The sequence below is a fragment of the Triplophysa dalaica genome, chromosome 13 (assembly GCF_015846415.1).
Source record: "Triplophysa dalaica isolate WHDGS20190420 chromosome 13, ASM1584641v1, whole genome shotgun sequence".
In the NCBI taxonomy this organism is placed as follows: domain Eukaryota; kingdom Metazoa; phylum Chordata; class Actinopteri; order Cypriniformes; family Nemacheilidae; genus Triplophysa; species Triplophysa dalaica.
The window spans coordinates 3,131,593-3,154,567 of record NC_079554.1 but is presented as its reverse complement, the minus strand read 5'-3'; the positions used below and the strand labels follow the sequence as shown (position 1 = coordinate 3,154,567).

The 22,975-nt window shown below is 38.8% G+C and overlaps 1 protein-coding gene across 5 annotated transcripts in view; it reads right to left on the bottom strand.

The window, feature by feature from the left end:
• arid1b (AT rich interactive domain 1B (SWI1-like)) overlaps positions 1-16,711 on the bottom strand; it is a 69,533-nt gene extending 52,822 nt beyond the window's left edge. For 2 of the 5 annotated variants that reach the window (XM_056764167.1, XM_056764170.1), the window contains exons 1-3: positions 14,386-16,710; positions 10,909-11,097; positions 2,862-3,002 (exon numbers count right to left, since the gene is read on the bottom strand). In XM_056764167.1, coding sequence (XP_056620145.1) covers positions 2,862-3,002; positions 10,909-11,097; positions 14,386-15,393 — 1,338 coding nt within the window. In that variant the 5' untranslated portion in view covers positions 15,394-16,710. Of the gene's footprint in view, positions 1-2,861; positions 3,003-10,908; positions 11,098-14,385 lie in introns of all 5 variants that reach the window. The other 3 variants (XM_056764169.1, XM_056764171.1, XM_056764168.1) reach the window with 2 other exon arrangements.
• Positions 16,712-22,975: the final 6,264 nt, after the last annotated feature.

The window sequence follows — 22,975 nt, the reverse complement described above, 5'->3', positions numbered from 1 at the left end:
AATCAAAACGTCCCTCGTGTGTCTTTCACAAGTTGTAGTGATGACACATCTAGACCTGCACTGGTGTGATCTTTAGTTCCCATGTGAGGGATGTAATCTTTGAAGACGACAGTGACCCTATTTACTTGTCGCTGATCTCATTGTGCACAATTCCTCATTCTCCTTATTGAAAAGAAAAACCATTTGTTTGCATAATCTTTCATTAATATGTAATTTCTTTCTATGGCTCTATAATGACTTTTCTTTTCTCCTGATTATAATCAAGGCCGTGTGCAGCAGGAAAATTAACCGGTAATATTACGGGCGCACAACAGCAATCCAATCAAATCCCGATGGATAATATTAGGTCCCGCCCTACATTATAACCTACGAAATATGGATGTTAAATGCATTGCGGACTGTGATAGATTTATATATCAGTCATACCAATATACACTTATTCTTTCATTCTCACAATGAGCATTGGATATTTAAAATGAATATAGGCAGACATCTAATTGCAAGTTGTGTCTTTAACCCACACACAAAACTCAAATTTGGTTTTGAAAGCACCCTGGCCCTTTTAGAAATAAAGTGGCCAGCAGATGTTCCGTGATGGGGTCGGCTAGCCACGCCTTTCATGACCGACACACGGTACTTATTGACGATGTCAGGCAAACGAAGAAAAAAGTCAGACCGGGGGTCAGTAAGAGGCGCTCTTACAGAGCTATAATGAAAGCCAACCTTTGATTTCAGAGGTTGATTTTAACCAGAGACAATGCAATGATGTCTCAAGAGATGATGAGAATGCCTGACATAAAACAGGCCCCAGGCCCAATTCACATTGATTTCACAAGTATTTTTCCAAGTATTATGCAAGATTAGGTTAGTGTGTCCCAATGTTTGTAACTGTGTGCAATGGTGGCCAGATGGAAATGGTTCCTTCGAATTTCTGAAAAGTGCACACTCAGGAAAATTCTGACAAGCCTTCGAAAGACACAAACGCATGAAAGTTGGGTTACTGTAATATCGAGAGGGAGTTCGGCAAATAAGATTTCCAAATGTGGGTCATTCTCAGGAAAACACAGAAACACGGCAGTAATGATTGTAAAAATAAACATAAGATTTAGTTAGTAACACATACAAAAATATATGTGGTTTAGACCTTGAACAAAGAACATTTTAACATAGGATTGGATTATTTATTTAATCTTACTGCATTTTCTGCTAGAACGAAACTATCATTAATGCGTCCAGCGACGTCTGAGTGCATGACATGCTGTGATTTAAACTATTCAAGTTAAATTAAAATATTCTGAAATAATAATAGGATGTTCTACTAGATGTTCTTAAATGACAAAAAACTGACAGAATATTAGTGTTTAATAAAACCTTTAACCAAACGGTTCTGGGACCCCATTGACTACCACAGTAGGAAAAATTACTTTATAATTTTTTTGTTCAGTTCAACACAAAAGAAGATACTTTGAAGAATGTAGGAACCTAGGAAACCGTTTTGACTTCCATTGTAATTCAATGGTGGCCAAGAACTGTTTGGTTACAAGCATTCGTCCAAATATATTTCTCGGTGTTCAACCAAACAAAGAAATTTGTACAGATTCAGAACAACTAAAGATTGAGTAATTCATGAAGGAAGTTTCTTTTTTTTGGGGTGAACTATTCCTTCAACGCCTAATTATCTGTGAGGAATAAAAACGTACTTAGGCATGGAGGCTTCTCTTTTCCTATAGACATTTTCAGAGGGTTATGGTTATGACATTTTGAAGGTCTTTTTTAAGTTTGTAAACAGGTTTGTTTTTTGACAGTTTTAAATATCATTTGTGACCTTTGTTTCCAGGTCTAGAAAGGAAACGTGTTGATGAAAGTATTTTTTAAATGTCATTTTTGTTCAAGTTCGAATTTAGATTTTTGAATAAAATATTTCGAGAACCTTGTGTTTCTCCTCTGCATTCGTGTGATACACAAAAGGAACTGATTTGTAATCTTCTCTAACAGAAACTTTAGTGTGTAGCATTTTGTCGACACCAGCAACGACGTCGATACACGCCAAGCTACAATGGCAATCTACAAGAATCTCACACTTTTACTTTAATGACAGCCAAAAGACGATTACTGAAAACTAAGAACAAGAGATCTATATTTCTACCATGGTTCAATCCCAAAAATCGAAATGGTAAAACTTTGTTTATCACCAGATTATTTCTAGGTTCAATGTTGCTGATGTGTTCATCTGCTGTATGATCTCTTTTGTCAGAGCCATTGGAAATCACAGCACAGAGTAAGAAAATGAAAGCGTTTTTTCTCAATTAGCTTCAGTGTCATAAAAGAGAAACTGAAAATAATGCCTTTAAGGTCCAGGGAGTAAGCAGGGAGTCTGATAGCAATATGAGACTCACAGCAGTGATGTCCACACTGATATTACACACACACCCCAGAGAGATCCACTCAAGGCCAGTTTCTTATTACTGTCATCTCCAAGCTATTTGTTTGTGTATCTGTGTTCGCACAAGCTGTGTGAAATACAAAAATCAAGAACAAAAGATGTGGGTGTACGTTAAAGAGAGAGATAATCAATGTTGTGCAAATTCATTAAGCAAACAAGTTCTCTATTAATCATTAATACATATCTTTGTAGAGGGTATTTTTGCTGGATTCCCATTTTTTTTTATTCATTCTGTATTTGATTTTGGGGGAAAATATGACCCGGATGTCTCTTTACCCAACACTATCGAAACTGCTTACAAGCCAGTCGTGAAAAAACAAGATGAAACAGTTTAAAGGTTTTTTGTTCCAGAAGGTGAAAATAACAAACTCAAAATTGTGGGGGTATCCAGGACCCTCATCATCTCCAAAGTGCTCACCTGCTGTGCTGGACCCCGCTGCTGCATATAAGGGGGCTGAGAGGGGGCGGCAGGCTGCTGTTGTGGGGGGCTGAAGTACGGGGGCTGACCCTGTTGGCAGTAACCCCCTATGCCTTGAGGCCCATACTGCGACGGCATCTGCTGAAAGAGACGAGGCAAACACATGAGACCCACCCGAACATTCACTTCTCAAACGCTATACACGGCATGTCACGGCACAGAGGACAATTATTATTAATTTATGAAGTATGTTAAATGGTGATCCTCCCCAGAACATTACCTGTCTACCTTACAGTGTTGTTTAGAAACGTTGACATCTGGGGCGTGACACCTACAGTGGAGACTTAAGGATTCTCAAAGTGCTGGAAAACCGATGACACGGGCTACAATCACAAAGTTCTGAGTGACTGAGATTTGAATGTATATAAAGTTGTTTTTGGTGTGAATGGGTGTCGCCACATGCATGAACCTCAAACTGAATAATGGATAAACTGAATAATGTTAGTGTGAATCGCATGGAGTATTAACTTAGGCATACTTATAACATCAAACGTGGAGATGCACTAAAACTAAACCTTTAGCCGATTATTCATTTGTTTATTCATTTATTATTATTTGTCTGCCGATACCAATTCTGAAGATTAAATTAGTACTTTTAAACTTTCTGAATGAAAATTGCTTTTATCAACAGATACCGATTATTGACCGATATATTGGTGAATATCCTCAAAAAGAGAATGTGACAGTTCTAACATTTGATTCATTAATGTGAATCAGTCAAACTGACTGTCTTAATGTTTTTTTGAACTCTGACTTAAAAGTTTTGAGATAAATATTGAGATTCACTAAATATTGTCCAAAACAATATACAACTGGGCACAAGTAATATCTACTGTGAAGGATGAAGATGGTAAGTATCCAGTGTTCCAGTCTTTTGTTTTGGATCTTTGGAGATTTAATTTATTCTGAACTATTTCGGGGAGCTCCTGCTGCTTTTATCCTCTCAGATACGCAGCCAAAAAAATCGCATTCGGTCCAATTAGTTTTATCTTTCGCCTTCATCCAAATGCATAGCTGGAGCCTTGTCTTGTATTACAGCCACACCACCCCCTTTATTTTCAGGCACTTTTTATCCTGAGAGGCCGGACGCCCGAACTTCACATTGAAAAACGATAGAAGTCTGCAACCTACTCCGGGATCAATTTACACATCACACATCAACCGAACGCTTTGAAATTATCAGTCCCAAAAATTGTAGCAAGATCACAATTCTCACTCTCGCAACCTTGTGTGAACCAAACCGTGCTATACGCCCCAAACAATAATGACAGGCGTATTTCGCTGTCTGAACGCAGCCAGCGAGGGATGATGGGAGACATCCGAGGGTCCCGGTGGGTATGTTTGCGCCTTGGTAATCCACAACTGTTCCCCACGATTCAAATCACGACAAGCTGTTATTGTGACGCTCTTACGTAAGTCTTTCAAGGCAACAGCTGTCACAGGCACGCTGCGCCCCCCTTCATCCGCTGTAATTCTAATTTGTCATTCACAGAGAACCGAAAACAAATCCACGAACCATGATGATGTGTTTTTCCTGCTCATCTCTGAAATATATGCAGAAGTGTGTCAGCGAGCGTACGCACTCACACGCGCACGAGGGGCTCAGATGGGAATTGAATGTAAGAGCTGTGTTCTCCGAGCGCTTTTTAAAGCTTCTTTAATGAGGAAGCGCGAGTCAAGCAAGGACAGACCCGAAACAACACAGCAAAAGAATCATTAATTAGCGTTTCTTGTAGTTCAGTAAAAATAACTAAACATCTCCAAAAAATAAGTATAAGTTAATGTGTAAGATAATAAAGTTTAGTTCAAGACATATTTTCTTTAAACAGACTCATTGTAGAATAAGCTAATGAGATTTTATCCGGTCTTGAACAGAACAGTCAACCGTTTTTTGTACTGCTCTTGGTGACAGGGCAGGTGAGTGGCGTGTGGTCAGATGGCCAGTGCAGTGCCTCAGGGAGTCGATAGTTTCTGCTGACTGAGCCGTGATAGGACACATCGTCCCCTTACTGAGCCAAAACACCTGTCAAGACCTGCAGCCCCTGTCACGCACCTGCTCCTTATCCACACATGCATTAAGACACATCCACCTCTTTTTATCACAGTCTGAACACACACACCACATATCTTTGCTGGAACAGATATACCCGCTTCAAGTCACTGGAATTCGTAACTATTTCACAAGGTGGCAAGTTTGTAAATTCATATTAAGTAAATTGTACAAAAATGTTTAACTATTTGGAAGAGCAATTACAGAGCTACACCCCTAAACCTCACCATCACTAGCATGAATGCTACAACTACAACTGTGGTGTTCAATCGGCAGATTTGTTTTATCCGGAAAACATCACAAACCAATAAAAACCTCTGACCTAATCATCTCAAATACACTTACATTTAGCAGATCCTTTAATCCAAAGTGACTTGGGGTCAACAATAGAAGCAATTGGAACAACATAAGGACAATAATAAGCATAAGTGCAGTAAAGACTGGTCTCATATAGCCCATATATATAATTTATAAGGATAGAACGAGTAGAAAATAAACAGAAGTCAGTACTAATCGGTCACTTTAAAGACACATCGATTGTCTTTTATTGTATCATTCAAAACATGAGATAAAGTGCAATTACTTTTTATCTTTTTATCTATGTACTAATCGGCTCCGTAACTCTGCCGCTTCTCCACAATAAGTTGTTGTGTGGGGGGCGTTCTGGCCCAATATGGCTGCCGTCTCATCATCCAGGTGGATGCTGCACATTGGTTGTGGTTGAGGAGATTCCCCCTTTCCATGTAAAGTGCTTTGAGTGCCCAGAAAAGCTCTATATAAATGTGACTAATTATTATAGTTATACTATCTAAATCAGTACTAAAAGTTTCATAAAACATTTTACATAAAACATGTGTGTGAAATGTGCATATTTATTATGTATTTATAAACACATACACGTACACATACATGTATAAATATATATTTAGGAAATATCTAAATGTATATATTCATATTTATTTATGTAATTATATATTAACATTTATTCATTTTTATAATTTATTTAAATATATACATGTGTACTGTGTGTGTTTATAAATACAAAATGAATAAGCACTGCACCGAGGAATATATTATATAATCACAAACTTCTATTCTGGATCCGATTAATTGTGACCAGCCCTGTGGTACAACAAACTTTTGGCCATGTAGTGTACATCCAAAAATAAATAAATCACTTTTATAGAAGTTCAATATTAAATACATAAAACGACCTCTACGGAACAGACAAATTTCCCATGGTGTCCTTTTCTTTAGTTGTTCTTTCACCTGAATTTTTTTTAAGCCTTCCCTTCAATTTTTTGCAGACAAGTTTTCACGACAAAAAACAAAAGCGGCCGAAAGATCGATATGAATAACCCAGCAGGGTTCCCCTGGTATCAGACCAAATGAAACATCCAATTTCAGGTAGAGTTGTTAAAAAATGCTGTCCTTTGGCCATTCAGGGCCCCCTGGTAGATAAAAGTCATTACAGGTCCCCTTTCGGTGCAGCTGTATGGATGCATTGCACAAGCCTCAGGTTAGAGATTACCCAAAACCTCTCTCCTGTAATGATCTCATTACGTGCTGGCCGCACTCGGTGATGTCTTTCTTGATTAGTGCCTCTCCCACATTCCACCGCGCCAGGAGGAGATTGCTAATTCTGATCTTTACTTCGAAAAGGTCACGTCCGTACCCACGGGCAATCACGGGAGTAAACTGCACAGGACTGCTGACCGAAGATCAGTGCAATGGGATCTGGAGGTAATAAAAAGTGGCTGATGGCCGAGATAGCAGCTGATGTTTCTGTGCTCGAGTATGTGTACACAATGGGTCTCATTCACTTAGCATGCATACTCACAAATTTGTGTGTGAAACCTGCGTACGAACGTTTTCACGAACAAATCATGATTCACTAAAACTTTCGTACTAATATTTATTTCTAAATATAAGAGTAAAGATAGGAAGAGTTGCAAAATTACCAGTCTCTTTCCTTCTCTCTCTCTTTCGCACTCCAAGACAAGATGGCAAAATGTATGTTTCATATTAGGATAATAGTTATGCCTATATAATTTAAATAAGATATGTATTAAAATATAATTACACGTAGATGTATATATATACATTTTTCTTATTTCATCATATCCAGTAAAGAGAAAGAGTGAGAAAGCTGCGTAAGACTATAGCTCGAGTTGCGATGTTTCTCTGAATAACTGCGCTTCCACAGCCGGCTAACGAGAACTCCGCAAACTGCGTGTCTGTATAAAAAGTGTTGTATTGTGTATGAACTGACTTTGAGGACTGTGCACTTGAAATTACTTGCGAGAGCGCATCTGTAGACATTTCACATGGGGTTGCCTCGAGTAACTTTGACTTAAGTGACGAGAGGTGGTAAAGGAAAAGATTGGCGCTTAAATAGGGATGGACTGGATGTGTTTAATGCAAATAAATAAACTGGTGAACGTGGCCACACATTTAGAATACTACAAATTCACTGACATTAGGAGGCTCTCACTAAATCCTTGGAATTCCAAGTCTGACGTCACCCCCAAACAATCATAGGTAGTTTAGATGCTTAGAGTAAGGTTAGGGTAAAGGTTTCGTAATTTAGTTAAAACCAACAAGCCACGCCCTCGAAACACCATGGATTTAGTGAGAGCCAACGGAAAATCTACGCAATTTTTAGTGAATGAGACCCATAGCTTTTAGCTTTGCAACCTCAATTTACACATTGTTGTGTTCTGAAAGCACAATTCCTAATGCAACACAACAAACGCGTTCCTAGTAATACCACTAGGGGCTCTAGTTTTCTCTCAGTTCAACTTTCAGGAAGCAAAAAGCGGCTCTTGGATTGTTTACAACATTACTTATAAAGTTCAGTTTCTTGCACAAAGTAATCGTTTCGCTTCAAAGGATGCCATAAATAATCCACAGTCTTTTTTTTTGTACTTTCCATGACATGACATCTAAGAAAATGCATTTTTATCAATCCCCAATGACCACAGTTTCAGAATTTGTTTTTACTATTTTACAGAAGAGACAATGATGAGTAAATAAACAGCAAATTTCTATTTTCCAAAAGCCATTTACTGTCATCATTTACTCACCCTCAGATTGTTCCAAACCTGTATACATTTCATTGTTCTGCTAAACACAAAGGAAGACATTTGAAGAATGTCGCTAACTAAACAGATCTCATCCCCCATTTACTTCTATAGTATTTTTTTGACCTATGGCTGTAAATGTGGGATAAGACCCACCAAAATATTTCTAAATGGAAATATGGGGAGAAAACACACATTCATCTTCTATAAGTAGAAGAGTTTTTATTTTTGCTACATAGAATAAATAAAATTTAAGCTGTATTACCGAACTATGTATGTGGAATGGTATCTAATGGTAAAATATCAAAGCTATTGTTATTGCCTGTCATTAACTGGACTAAACAGTTTTTTTGTGTGTCATTCAAAAGCCAAGTGGATTTCCACGACCCATCTCATGCCCCTCTGCGACCCACAGTTTGAAAATCCCTACTCTATACAATGAGGAGCAGGGAGAAGCAGCACCATACGGCAGCCGATTCATTGATAAAATAATACAAAATGGAGTTTCCAAACACCTGTAACTGTTATGTCAACTGTTTGGATATATAAACATGAACACATTTAATCTGTAAAATAGCACATGACTACATATATAGAGGCTACACGCTGTGTTGTAGCCCATATCACTGCTCTTTCACCTGTGTGTGGTGATTTTGTCAGACTATGACTGAAACAGAATCATAAAATATGAAATGAGAACGGCCTTTTTTGGCCACAACCTTTATTAAAAAACAGAATGTTCAGAGAGAAAAAGGAAAACGGTCTCAAAAACTATGACTGTCGATGACGTCACAAAATGTTAATTAGCGTGTGACATCACCACATGCCACAGTTCCACAAAATCCTAGCTGAAACACTGCATATTTGTGGCTTTTAATTCATTGGTATTAATTCACCATTGTAATCTAATGTTTACTGTTCTTTTTTTAAAATATCTATATGATTTTATCTGTGTGCATCCATTGAATCGAATCGAGAATAGAAACCCAGCCCTAGCACTGTGTATATTTATTTATTATTTATAAAACAAACTTTTATTCTAGATGCGATTACTCAAGATTAATCGTTGAACAGCCTTACTGGGGGGTGAATGTTTAAAAAATATTTCGGTTAAAACAACAAAAAAGATATTCTGTCTTCATCTACTCTACCCATTTGGTTCCAAACTCGTATCTCTTTCCCAAAAGAAGACGTGCTCAAATTTCTCTTTTGCAGTGATGGGAATAACTGCTTTATAAATAAACGCTGTCACTAACGCCGTTAGTTTTTTCAGTAACAAGTAATCAAACAAATTACTGTTTCCCTGTTACAACGCCGTTACCGGCAATAAAATGCAGCTTAATATAATTGAGCTCACTGAAGTGGTTTTCATCCGAGAAAACTCTTATCAGCAAAAGGACCTGATTTTTTTCTGGTGTTTCTGTTGGGGGGTGGGACACATAACTGATGATGATGATTGGAGTAAATTGTCATTGTTTGTCGACCAGAGGCAGAGTAGGTGGGTTTTCACACACAAGCACAGTCGCAGCAACAATTTCAAATGTAGCTTTAGCAAACTGGAAATATAAGCACTACTTTCCCTCAGGAAGAACGAGGCTCCTCGTTGGTGGCAAGTAATTCTTATGTAGCACCTCATATCCTCCTACGCCGCCACAATTGAGTAGACCTTGTCCATGGGTTTTCCTTTAAAAATTGATTTTTCTATTCTAAATCGCTCTTCGTTCTACCCACACTAAAACATGCTGAACAGATATACACATCCATGTACTGTGCATTAATAAAATTGACGCTTCAACCTGTGTCGTTTTTTTCAATTGTTTGTTTACTTTCTGCCTTATTATGTCATGGCAAAGTGAAGCAAAGGGACTTTTTAAATGGAAGGAATGAGGTAGAGATTCTGCTACGGGTTACACACACCTATAAAGTTACCAAAACTCTTAAGTATGCATGACTTAACATTACCATCATCACACCTGAAAGCAGTCAAAACATTGAGAGCACGTCTTGTTTATATCTTCACTATCACAATTAAGTATTAAACATGTCTCGTCTTCAACTATTTCCCTCAAACTGTCTATTTATAAACATTAAATAATGTCCAAAGCTTGGAACAGGGCTGACCAACTGTTGTGTTTTTAAACTAAACCACCTATCCTTCAGGGATCCGGGCCATAGTGAGTACCAGCCGATCTGTGGTGCTGAACTTAACTCAGTCCAGCAGTCCGGTCTAAATTTAGTAGTGCAGTCTGTACCCTGAATAGTCTGCCCAGCCCGAGCCGACAGCCTGCCAACCTCCACTGACAGACTCGCGGCGCATTAGACTGTCAACATCTCTGGTACACTGGGAGCAGTGTCGCTCCATGCTGACAGGCATAACAGAGCTGTTCCCTCTGCACCACACTCTGCGCTTCCCCTCGGGCTGTCAGTGTTCAGACTTGCAGCCTGTGGGACATTTTAGTTTTCCGTTGACTCAATAGCGTGGAGAGCCCCGTTGCTATCTCTGTTTGAAATCTGTGAGTCAATGTTGCTAATTCTAATAGTCTAAGATAGAATATATCGAGGAAGGACAGCCCACTGTGGATGCAGAAACCATCCGGCACGGTAAAAACTAAAGCATTATAACTGGCACTATGTCATACATGCACACTTCAGAGTGGCATTTCATTTTGTGAGTTGTGCTGGCACATAAACCAAGATAAGTTTTATGGAGATATGTGTGTATTACGCACATTTGTATTTGTGTATTTCTGCTTTCCTGCTACCTAGCAACCGGGTAAAATTGACCTTCCGTGATGCAATCTACATTGCGTGACAATTTCAACAGTGAAAGACTGTTAGAAAACGTAGTTCTTACCTGTTGCTGAGGATACTGCATCCCTCCCAGGCTGACCTGGGCACGCCCCTGAATTCCCATCGGGTATCGATGAGGGGTGGGTGATCCGTACGGCTGTCCTGGATAAGTGCCGCCTGACTGAGAATAGGGGCTGTTGCTCATCCCGTACATCTGAGAACGCTTCATGGCCATCGGATCCATAGGCGCCACCTATTGAGAGGGGTGTCAACACTTTAGCATGACAGAATAGCAATCCTAACGTACAGCAGTGTGAAAACATTCATACGATGATTATGCCTGACCAGACAGGAACATAAATAGCAATCATAAGGCTCAGCAGTTCAGTAAATGGAGAGATTTAGGGCAACATGCCATCAACTGAAAGGGGTTGGGGGGGTCAGGTTTACTCTCGAGTGTCTCATCTCTGCCAGAAAGACTGAGAGCCATCCAAGCTAATCTTCTCATGTCACTGCCAAATTCAGGCCAATTGAAGCACCACTTACAGAAAATGTGACCAATTTGAGAAAGCCTGGGAGTGCACTATAAATGAACGGTTTGAGCGTCAGCAGTCACGCCAGAGCGCTCCACAGATGCACACACACATTTTCGATCACTATATTGTCAAATTAGAGTTACTTTACGAGGATACTTTCTCTTATCTTGAAATTTTGTGTACTATTAGGCCATACCCAGCTATCCAGGGCATTCTAACATAATGTATCTGTTAGGACAAATAGTACTATTATTATAACTTTACCATTATTATAATTCACTCATAACAGTTTATTAAAGGAACACTCCACTTTTTTGGGAAAAAGGCTCATTCTCCAACTCCCCCCGAGTTAATAAATTGAGTCTTACCAGTTTGGAATCTTTTTACCTGATCTCCGGGTCTGGCGATACCACTTTTAGCATAGCTTCGCATAGATTGTTGAATCCAATTGGAACAGTATCATTGTGTTCAAAATTGACCAAAGATTACAATATTTATCCTATTTAAAACTTGATTCTTCTCTAATTATATCGTGTGCTAAGACCGGCGGAAAATTAAAAGTTGCGATTTTCTAGGCCGATTTGGAACTATACTCCCATTCCAGCGTAATAATCAAGTAAGTTTGCTGCAGGCGCAGTGATATCACGCAGCGCATGTGGAAATAGGCTTCTGAATTTACTTTTTATAGGTATATGTTTAGGTCAAATATATTTTTTGTTTCATTCTGTGAACTACTAACGAAATTCCTCCAAAATATGCTCTGTTTCTTTTCAGACCTCAAATACGGCAAAGAAAACATATTCACTTTTAAGAAATACAACAGTACCATTTCAACATGTATTTAGGAAATTCTACAAACATTTTTTGTGTGATAACCTGGATTTTTATCTGGAGCTTTCATGCGTCTTGGCACGCTGCCAGTCTTTCACGTTGCTGATGGATGACTTTATGTCACTACTGAGGTTTGATTTTGTTGAAATTCAGCAGACACTGAATGGCCACAATACATTCAAAAATGCTGATTAAATGAAGATTTGAAAAAGCCTCTTCTTTTTTACTGTATGTATAAGAAGTTGGAAGGGCAAATTGCATATTTTATACCTACCCATAGGTGTCCATAAAGTGTCGATACGTTGGTTTATGGGTATTTTCAAATAATATTCAGTAGTGCGTAAACTGTAACTTGCTGGCCATTCAGGCTACGTCGCCAAATGTTTCGCTGCTAGAGAGTATATTGTCATTTTTAGCAAAGCTAGAACAATATATTGACAAATGAGAATTCAGACCCCAAACACTGTTAGAAAGCAAGTTTAATTTCATCAAACTTTCTATTTAAATTAACTCTAAATCTAGCAATTCCAATTATTTGCAACCCCTTAGCTGGTAAAACTGAAGCACTATAGGCAATTACTCCATGTCGACTGTGGATGTTTATGCAGAGCAAGACACAAAAATATTTCCCAGAATTAATTGTAGTCAAAACAGTAAATCATTTTAATTACTGACTTCATTAACCTTTATCATCAACTGTATTCATCTGAGGTGTGGAAGCACTAAATGTTAAGTGCCTCTTGCCAAGTAACATCCAAAACCCTTGAAGTGCCTCCTAGTACTTTTTCCAGGAGTGAATGGAGTGCATACGGGGTATCAGGTGTCTTGGCATCTGTTCCAGTCATGTTGTGTGGGCAAGCATTGGAATTACCCAGGGCAATACAACACAAATGCTCTTCATGTGCCACTATTGGACGGAGCACATGGCTAATCTGCATGTGTGAAGGTCAGGGCTGCTCATCCATACAGACAAGGGCCTTAAGCCAAAAAGCATCACGTAAAATGCAGAACTGCACAACAGACTCTTCAAAGGAGCGAGCCTTTTGTGCTCCCGGTGCATGGTATTATATGCAAAACTATTACAATTAATTCACCTGCTTTCTTTTTAAACATGTATCACTAAAATGATTCGGAAGACAGTCTCTCGGGCAGCTGGGCAAGCAAATTCAAGATGATATTAAGATCTATCAACATATCTAGTCATGTTGTTTCAAAGCCTACTGACGTCCATGCTAAGACTGTTTTTAAAGACTGTATTTCTTAAGGAGCTGCCAACCTTGACAGCATTTTCAGACGTATTCACAAAACATAGGCAGGAATTCTGAAGCACAGTAATCTGTCTACTGACAAACATTCAATTGTAGACAGTATTTTTGGGTCATATGTCTGGGGCACCTCACTGAGTTTTAAAACAAAGCCTCAGTCGCTGTCTTTTCATTAGACTTCATCCTCATATCGCAATTGATTGTGTGCAGACGAGGCGCAATGGCGCTAACGCCAGCTAACGCAGCTAAACGTCAGCGCTCAGCGACGTCTAAACATTCACCGCAAACAGACAATGTTTACAACGCGAGATACAATGAAAACTACTATTTTATATATATATTTTTTTAAACAATCCACACTCGCTTTATTTAAGCGACGCATACGTTCGATCTTGCGAAGAAAGCGCGCTAGCGGAGAATTTCACATCATCGGAGTGCTAGAATCTTCCGTCTTCTTATTGTTACTGAACCCATTTCCTTATCGCTTCCTTATATACTAACTTCACACAGACTGCTCGGTTAGAATGTTACATTGTTATATTGTTCAAAAATACATCCCGTCCGTCACATTTGAGGGCGGTATCGGGCATCTCTTGATGCAGAAATGAAGTCTCGGCGCAGGCTAACTCGAGCTAACACCATTAGCACAGTCACCTTGGGCAGAACTTGACATGTTCTTCCGTCTGTCAATACGTGCAAAAATAACACACAAGCCCTAATACGCCCAAACAACAATAGATGAAAATAAAATATATTTTAATAATGCTATTCTACAACCGCTTATCTATATCACGTGAACTGAATAATTACTAAAACAACTGAACTGAAAGCTAATATTTCGAGTAGCATCAGGCCACGGCGGGACCTGCTTTCGAAACGTGATACACGCAAACTGGCGAAAACGGTTACCTGAGCTCTGCCGTTCCCGTTATTGCCCGGGCTCATAGCCGGGTGGCTTCTCAGTTGTGTTCCCCAGCTGTGACCGGCAGCAGGACTGTACGGGTCTTTCCCCAGACCCATAGCGCTCTGCTGCGGCTGAGGGTTACCGTAATCTTGATAGCCGCTGCCGTATCCCCGCATCATCGGACTCGGGGATGTCAGAAGCTGATTCAGGGTGGGTGTCGCTCCGGAAGGGTGCTGTTGGTTCTGTGAAGGAAACCTCTGAAAGCCCCCGACATTAGCACCGGGAGCCGGGGTGGTGGAGGCCATAGCAACCTTGCCATGGCTAGCAGCAGTAGGCGAAGTGTTACCTGGGCCCATCATGCTCCCCTGCCGTGACGGGCTCATCATACCGTACCCAGCCCCAGCGTACCCCTGCCGGTAGTTGGGATAGTGGTTGTACGGATTGTTATGGTACCCGTCGTGGGAGTTTTGCACTTGATCCATGTTGCCCTGTGCCGAATGCATTAAAGCAGTCCGAGGGCTTTGTTGTCCGCCATGTTGATCAAAGCTAGGCCCTCCTCTTCCATTCCCGTAATAATGATTAAACTCAGAAACAGCGCTGTTACCGCTTTGGGACGCGTTGCCACCGCCGCCGCTCCTGCTGCTGTTGTTGCCGCTGCTGCTCGTCGGTCCAAAGTTGGAGTGCTCGTACCTGCTGCCCATCCGATCAAAACCGATCGTGGGCGAACGATCCTCCTCGTCGCTTGTATTCAGCAGACGCTGAGGGTGCTCGACTCGTTTCTCCAAAGCGGCGTCCTTCCCTCCATGATGTCGATTTCCAAAATCTCCTCGCACGGGTGTCGGGCTGCCGATGCTGTTGTTGTTATTGTTGTGAATGGCTCGGTGCTGCTGCTGTGGCTGATGATGGTGCGCTTGCGACTGTTGCTGTGGAGGTGTGCGACGATGAGGCGAAGGAGGGGGATCTCCGCTTCCAACATTTTTCACTTGGTGATTCGCCACCAGACCCGTTTCCATGCTCGAAAGCCGACTTAAATGAGAAGAAAGCGATGTGGGTTTCTTTCTAGCGTCCGTGTTTTCGCTTAGGGAAAAGACTTTAGACGCTACGGACTCCGATGCCCGTCCACATCATTCATTCTGCATCATCTTCTGCATCATGCATTGCCACCCATCACGCGGGTTCCGATAGATTTGGGCTTGTGTGTCGCGAACGGATCCCATACCATCCCTGTCCTGTCACGAGACGTTCCTTTTCTGGGTGCAAGCTGTGAAGAAAATAACTAGGGCATTAAACAGACGTAGATGACTTGAGCGTACGTAGGCTACGCGGAATGCTTGATGTGTCAGAGACGCGAGTTTTAGCATCAGTTAGGATTTGTTTTTTGCAATAACACTCTTTATTTTCAGAAGGTGACGTTATGGTGTATTGATGTAAATAAGACCCCAGTGAAGCCCCCGTTATTCCAGCACGCATGGCATTATCAAACATCTCCCCCCAGCTCTCCACTGCGCTCGGTCTGGTGGAAAACACGGACCGGTTACTTTTAGCAGCCTTCCATCAGCCTTTTTAATACTTCATGGATTGATAAAATACAATAACGTTTTGCTAAGCTTCAGTTTTAAAAGCTATCACATGATTTTTTTTCAGTAGACAGGGCTCAACACAAACTCATTGAACAGAAAGAATGACTCATTTTTTTTCTGAGCCGATACCCTTGTGGGCAAGTCCTTCGACATTGCAATTTGGGTGACGCAAGTTCGAATCCCAATCTGTGGTCCTTTCCCGATCCTGCTCACCCTATCTTTCCCACATAACTTCCTGACCACTTTTTTAACTGTACTACATAAAAAAGGAAAAAAAGTAAAAGTGACTCTAAAAAAATGTCATATTTTGACCCAACTATTGGGCTCAAAACAACAAAGCAAGTATCGTTTCAATCCAGTGGCTGTGGTGTTGTTTACTTACCCAACCATGTGTTGACATTACCTATCTATCTGTTTTTTTGTACATTTTAGCTACAAATTGTCGTAAATGTGTTTATTTAGCTTAATTAATATCCATAGTATTAACACAATATCAGTAATCACATTCTTCACAGGGTTATTTACAATAATATGAGTCCCTATATAGTGACTCGTAGGTACTTTTATTCAATTTGATCCTGGGAACTGGACGACCGACAAAGTATACAAAACACACTTTCTTAACATTTTTTTGACTTTTCCTGCGATTTAAACTAATGACGTGTTAGAATTCAAGCATAAGTCATAACCAAGCAAATATTTAGTGATTTCGGTGAGTGGACCTTCATTTTTGTCTTCTGATTAACTTCTTTCAACTGCTCAAACAGACATTATTTTTTAACACCGCCCGCTAACAAAACACGCAGATTGTGGATGTCACAGACGGCAAAGGATATATCTACACTGTCTTCAAAGATGTGCAGATAAAGGTGTAAAAGACTCAGAAATGCTCTTCATTATGTAAAAATGTGTATCTGTAACACAGTCATTGCCATTACAGCAGAAATCAATCTCTCCTTTAGTACTGCATGTGGCAAATCCAGGCCAGATTTTCCTAGATGCTGTAGAAATGTGCGCGATCCATTTCTCTGCAGCCCTACACACACACATGGATATAATAATTTTTATTATTCTGTGCTTCAGACAAGTCACAAATAAAAAAAATCGTTCCCGATTATGTTTGATTTGCAAGGAACCAGCTCAATTATTTGCAGTAACTAATTCTCTTAGATTTTTGTCTCATCATTGACAGCCAAAATCATTTCATATACAAGTATTAAACATAAATGATTATACATAATGACAATACTTTGTTGTCATATTTTTAGCCACCATTACACCTATTAATATTGTGAGCGGTGGACTCTGGGGACGCCCCCCCCCCCCCAGCAGTGGCAATAGCACAAGCGCAGAAACTGGGTCAGATAAAAAAAAAACTCCACTGAGGCAGTCAGACTCAGCTCAGTGAGGCTGACACTACATGCTCTCTCTCTCTCTCTCTCTCTCTCTCATAGCTTAGAAAAAAGCTCTTTGCAGAATACCTGAAGGCTTTTTAAGGTCCTGAAAATAATGAATTTATTCTGTATTGTATTAATTTGTTCTTTATTAGTTTCATTGTGTATTATTGAAAATGTGTACATTATTTATGCAGACTGATATCAAAAGATCATGTCAATTTGAATTTAAGTATTTGAAGTGTAAGGGATACTGTTTGGATTCCAGTGAATAAAGGTGTTTTTTCACTGGATAAGTTCAGGAACAAAGTCCTGGAACTAACTTGTTTGTGAGCTAATGCTATGTCTAAAGTCGACTACTTCCAACACTATGTAGCCTAGTAGGCGAAAATGAGTAGGCCTATGAGTCATGAATAGTATGTCTGAAACCATTTTGCACAAGTAAATCACATAAAAATAAAGTAAAATTTAAGGCAGGTGTCTGTTTTAAAATGTAAGTACAGATAAATACATTTATCGTGACTAAAGTATGTTTTTGCTGGCACCTAGGCACAGGTTGTTGATAATACGTCATAGGTCAAAGGGCATACGGGTCACATGACATTAAAATATGGCAGTATGTCCGAGATCAATTCAAACTACCTCATAACATACTATATAGAACGTATTGTTTTAATGGTAGATAAGTATTTAATTAAATCAGAGCGTTCTGTCATAGTATTCGATTTCAGATGCAGCTGAACCATTTTGAACCAAAAAGTGACAACCGAACTAAAATTCCAGCAAAAATTATTCTAGGGAACTATGAAATCGTTAACGGCTAAACGCTTATAAGCACATTCCTTACAATTTAATGCTTTGCTCAAAAAATGCCTTCCACCCAAAATAGAACTGGCCATTCAGTAGCATAGTAAGGGCTTTTATCTATTTAAAGACATAGACATAAAGGAACAGCAATAATGTCAAAAGTAACGTAAAATTATTAAACAATTGTTTTAGTAAACATTATTGCAATAAATGGTATAGATTAATAGCCTTGATATAAAGTGCAAAAATATGATCGTTTTTAGGAAAAATATTACTAGATATTTCATACCAACCTACAAATCCAGATATTTTCCTTACGCTGTAAAAAACTGAAAGAAATGAACATTTTAGCCAGGGCAGCTTGAGTGCCAGAAATGTATTGTAAAATTCCATGTTTTTCCATGTAAAATTCCTTGTTTTTCTTGTAGAGTCTTTTTCTGTGATGACAGTTTTTTGGACATTATATGTAAATTTCTGTGTAAAAAAAATTGTAATTCTATAAAATTACATTTCATTTAGTAGTTAAAAACTGTAATTTAAAATAAAACAAATTGTTCACATAGTTTTGAAATACGGTAAAACCGTCCAATTACAGAAAGACTCCAAATCTACAAGAACAAAATGTAATTTTATGTGAGCTTATTCCTGTAATTTTACAGGATTTGGTTTACAATGTAGTTTAGAAGATTTGATAGACATCTTAGTTGTGCTTCTTTCAAGTGTCAATTTAGTCTGAGATGAGAAAAACTGATGAAACAAATGAGGCAATCAACGAATGAGGAGGTGTAAAATAAAATGAAGTCAAATGGATTTGGGTCATTTTGATGATATTGTTGATATTGAGATCCTCAATAACATTGACTTTCTATTGCAGGCTGAGCTCAGTTTGTGACATTATTATCATCTTATCTGTGGTTGAGAACAAATATGTGCCAAGAATAGCTTGCATTATTGTGATCAATGGCAATGACAATCTTGTACCTATTTACGTTGTAGGCCTAAGCATGCAAAATTTCATTTTTGAATGAATAATTTTTTTAATTGGCGTATAGCATGAACCTTCTCTTTATCTGTATCTTTCTGACTTCGTTTCACACAGCAACACAAGACAGAAAACCTCCTTCGATAACACACGGTGAGAGACGTACGTAAAAGTGAAGCTGGCACAGGCCCAGACAGCATTTAAAACAAGGCACGGATGTCGCTGATTGCTTTTTTCCTAATTAAGCCTCGTCTGACCTTGGCAGAGGCAAATCATTAGATTCCCATTTTAATAATCACGCCGCAGCGGCTCTATTCCTCTGGGTCTCCGGCTGCACTTACGCTAGTCTAAGCTTTTCTTAATTTTCTTGTTTACAAGGGGATCCAACTTTACAGCAAGATTAAGTCGTTTTGTTGGTGGATATGATCACATAAATGACTCTCTAATTTAGCCCCACATGTATGTTTGAAGAACAGATTTTTTTTGGCTATAAAAGCATTTCATTTAAGTATGCATCTTGGCAACGGTAGAGATATAATTTGGCTTTAGTCATTTGCTGCAAAGGACGTGAATCATTATTAATTACTACTATTAAGTAATAATTTGACTGTCCTCAATTGCGCTAATGGATGGTTACCTAGCAACCAGTGTTACACTTGCAAGTCGTCATTCGACGCACTGATGTCATTAAAAATGCAAAACAGAATTCTACAGTTCACAGAATATGTGGTTAGAAAGACAGAAGAACATGTGCTTCTATAGCAAGTGAATTATCACGTCCATAACGGCCCATAATCCTCATAAACGGACACATGAAATTTTTAATAAAACTACTTTCTAAATCCTCTCTTTATTTGTTGGGTTTTATTGCTTCTTATTTGGACAAATTCACAGAAATCCTACACAGAATGTCATCTCTCGAAAACCCATGAATCTCTATTCTAAAATAGAAACTGTTGTCGAGACTTTATCATCAAGGGTCTAGTACAATCCGACCAGACTATTCAATATATCGGTAATAGGCGAATTGTATTATCTGATAATTAACATTTCAACGTTTTGACTGAACATGTCACATCCATAACGCTGGAATTCGTTATAGACTTACTAGTTAAGCATGATTGCCGAGCACAGACAAATTCAACTGTGTTGTATCGTTTAACGTGCAATTTCAGTAAATCAGACATGGTCTTCTGTCTATAAGAATCATCATTCATCATTAAACCAGCGGAGCACTGGGTCGAGTCTTCGGTTAAACTGGTCTGGCTCACCGTTAATGGGTTCATCCTCCCTGAAAGTCAGTGAATTATTTATTAGATGGGAATGACAGGGATTTATAATGTGTTTAATGCTTGCTCATGAAGGTTTGACAAGGTTTATTCTCTCTGCATTTACTCTGCTTAAATCATTCATCAGACAGGAGCCAAGCGACGTGTGTAGATTGCTGTTATTGAGTCCCATGCATTCTTTTCCACGAAAATGCTACAAAACAAGCTAACAGGTGTTGAGGAGAATTAGCATTCTCAGTAAGGAAAAACGTTGTGTAAACCAAAGTCATGCGAGAAGGATTCATTATTTTGACGCATTACGTTTTTCTGCAAATGTATTGGAAAAATGTGGTTGTTTGATAACAAAAGCAAAATGAATACAAAAGAACAGTGATATCACACATAACTCTGGCTTATGTCGGTTTGACGTCTGCATTTACATCTGCAATACGTCTCGGAGACGTCTGCTGTCAGTCATCTATAATATTTTACACCGCAAATGTTTTCCTGAGACGTGCCGACGTCTCTGAGACGTTTCGCAGATGAGCACACTATTGCAGATGTCTTGCAGTTGTAAATGCAGACGTCAAATAGACATGCCAGATGCAGTGTGCTATCAGGGAAATACATTTATACATTTGCTTAAAGTAGATTAAACCACCGGCACACACCCCAACATATCTAATGTGTAACTTTTCACCCATCTATCTACAGTTTGAAACAGAGATGTTCTGAGACCACTTTCGACCATTTGCATATTTCTTTGTTATGTGTGCTGTGTTTTGTAATAAAAAAAAGAAAAAGAAATTAGCAAGGAGAAAAGGGTGATATTTTGTCTTTATTTGGAAAAAAATGTAATATTGGTCAAAACGCATAAATATGCAATAGCACAGGTTTAAGATAAAAACACACTGACGATGGTTATGCAAGTACTGCCCTCTGCTGACCTGCAAGAGATGAGACGCCGTCACTTGTTGAAACTGAATAAACACGTTTATAGATCATTTACTTGTTTTTACAATTCTCAAAATTTTCACTGTTATTATTTTTATTTTTTTTGCATTTAGTTATGGTTTCTGGTAGCTTCTGGGTCGCTGTGAACAATGCTGTTCTTGTGGAAAATGGGTGACCGATACCATCCGTAACAATCATATTGCTAAAACCTTGCACGGGGAAAAATGAACGATCTTAATAGCCTAACTAATGAGAGCTCCATGAATCACGTGACTGTGACGTTGAGATCAAAGTTGGTGGCTTATCACAGAAAAATCACTTCATATAACGTTAGATCACAACAGAGTAACTATATTTACCAAACCTTAAAACTGATTCTTTTAATATAATTATTTTAAGATTTGTTGAATACAACACTTCCTGCAGTAACGGATTATTTTAAGGTACATCTATACGCCATGGGTCGCAACAAAATGAATCATCTGCTCTTCTCTGCCACCTTGCGGCCGTGTTTCAGTCAGGCGCAGAAGACGCTTCAACAAAGTTATGATTGACAGGTGCCACTCCATTTTTCATGATAACATATGTGACCCTGGATCACAAAACCAGTCTTAAATATCCCGGGAACATTTTAAGTTAAAGCCAAAAATGTATGGGTCAAAATTTTGTTTTTTCTTTTATGCCAAAAATCATTAGGATATTAAGTAAAGATCATGTTCCATGAAGATATTTTGTAAATTTCCTGCCCTAAATATATCAAAACTATATTTTTGTGAGTGGATGACCAGTAACAGTGCCTCTTATTAACAACTTCAAGGGCAATTTCTCAATATTTTGATTCTTTTGCACCCTCAGATTTAAACAGTTATATATCCGACTGATATGATCATATCCTAACAACCCATACATCAATAGAAAGCTTAATTATTCAACTTTCAAATGATGTAAAAATATTGATTTCGAAAAATGTACCCATAAGACTGGTTTTGTTGTCAAGGGTCACATATATAAGGCTTAAAATATTATCCATTATGACCGCAACCCTGCAAGTGATTTGATGCGACAAATCTAACAAATGATATAAAAGCACCAGTTTAGCTTTTTTTTGCACAAATAAATTTGGCTGCGATGTTGTACGTCATGTTTTCTTGAATATTTGTCCTCTTTGTACAAAATACACTCAACAGTATTCATCCTGTTATACACTCCAGCACGAAATTATTCTTACCCCTGGCAAATTCTGACTTAAAGTTACTTTTATTCAACCAGCAAGTTTATTTTGACCGGAAGTGACAAAGGCTTCTCCCAAAAGATAATAAGATGATGTACAAGAGGCATCATTGTGGAAAAACATATTTCTCAGCTTTTATTTACATTTGAACTAAAAGTGGCATTATCCAAAATTATTCATACCCTTCTCAATAATCAATAGAAAAGCCTAAATTGACTATTACTGCAATCAAATGCTTCCTATACTTGCATGTCTCCACTGGTATTTTTGCCCATTCATCTTTAGCGATGAGCTCCAACTCTTTCAGGTTGGAGGGTCTCCTTGCCATCACCCTGATCTTCAGCTCCCTCCATAGATTTTCTATTGGATTTAAGTCAGG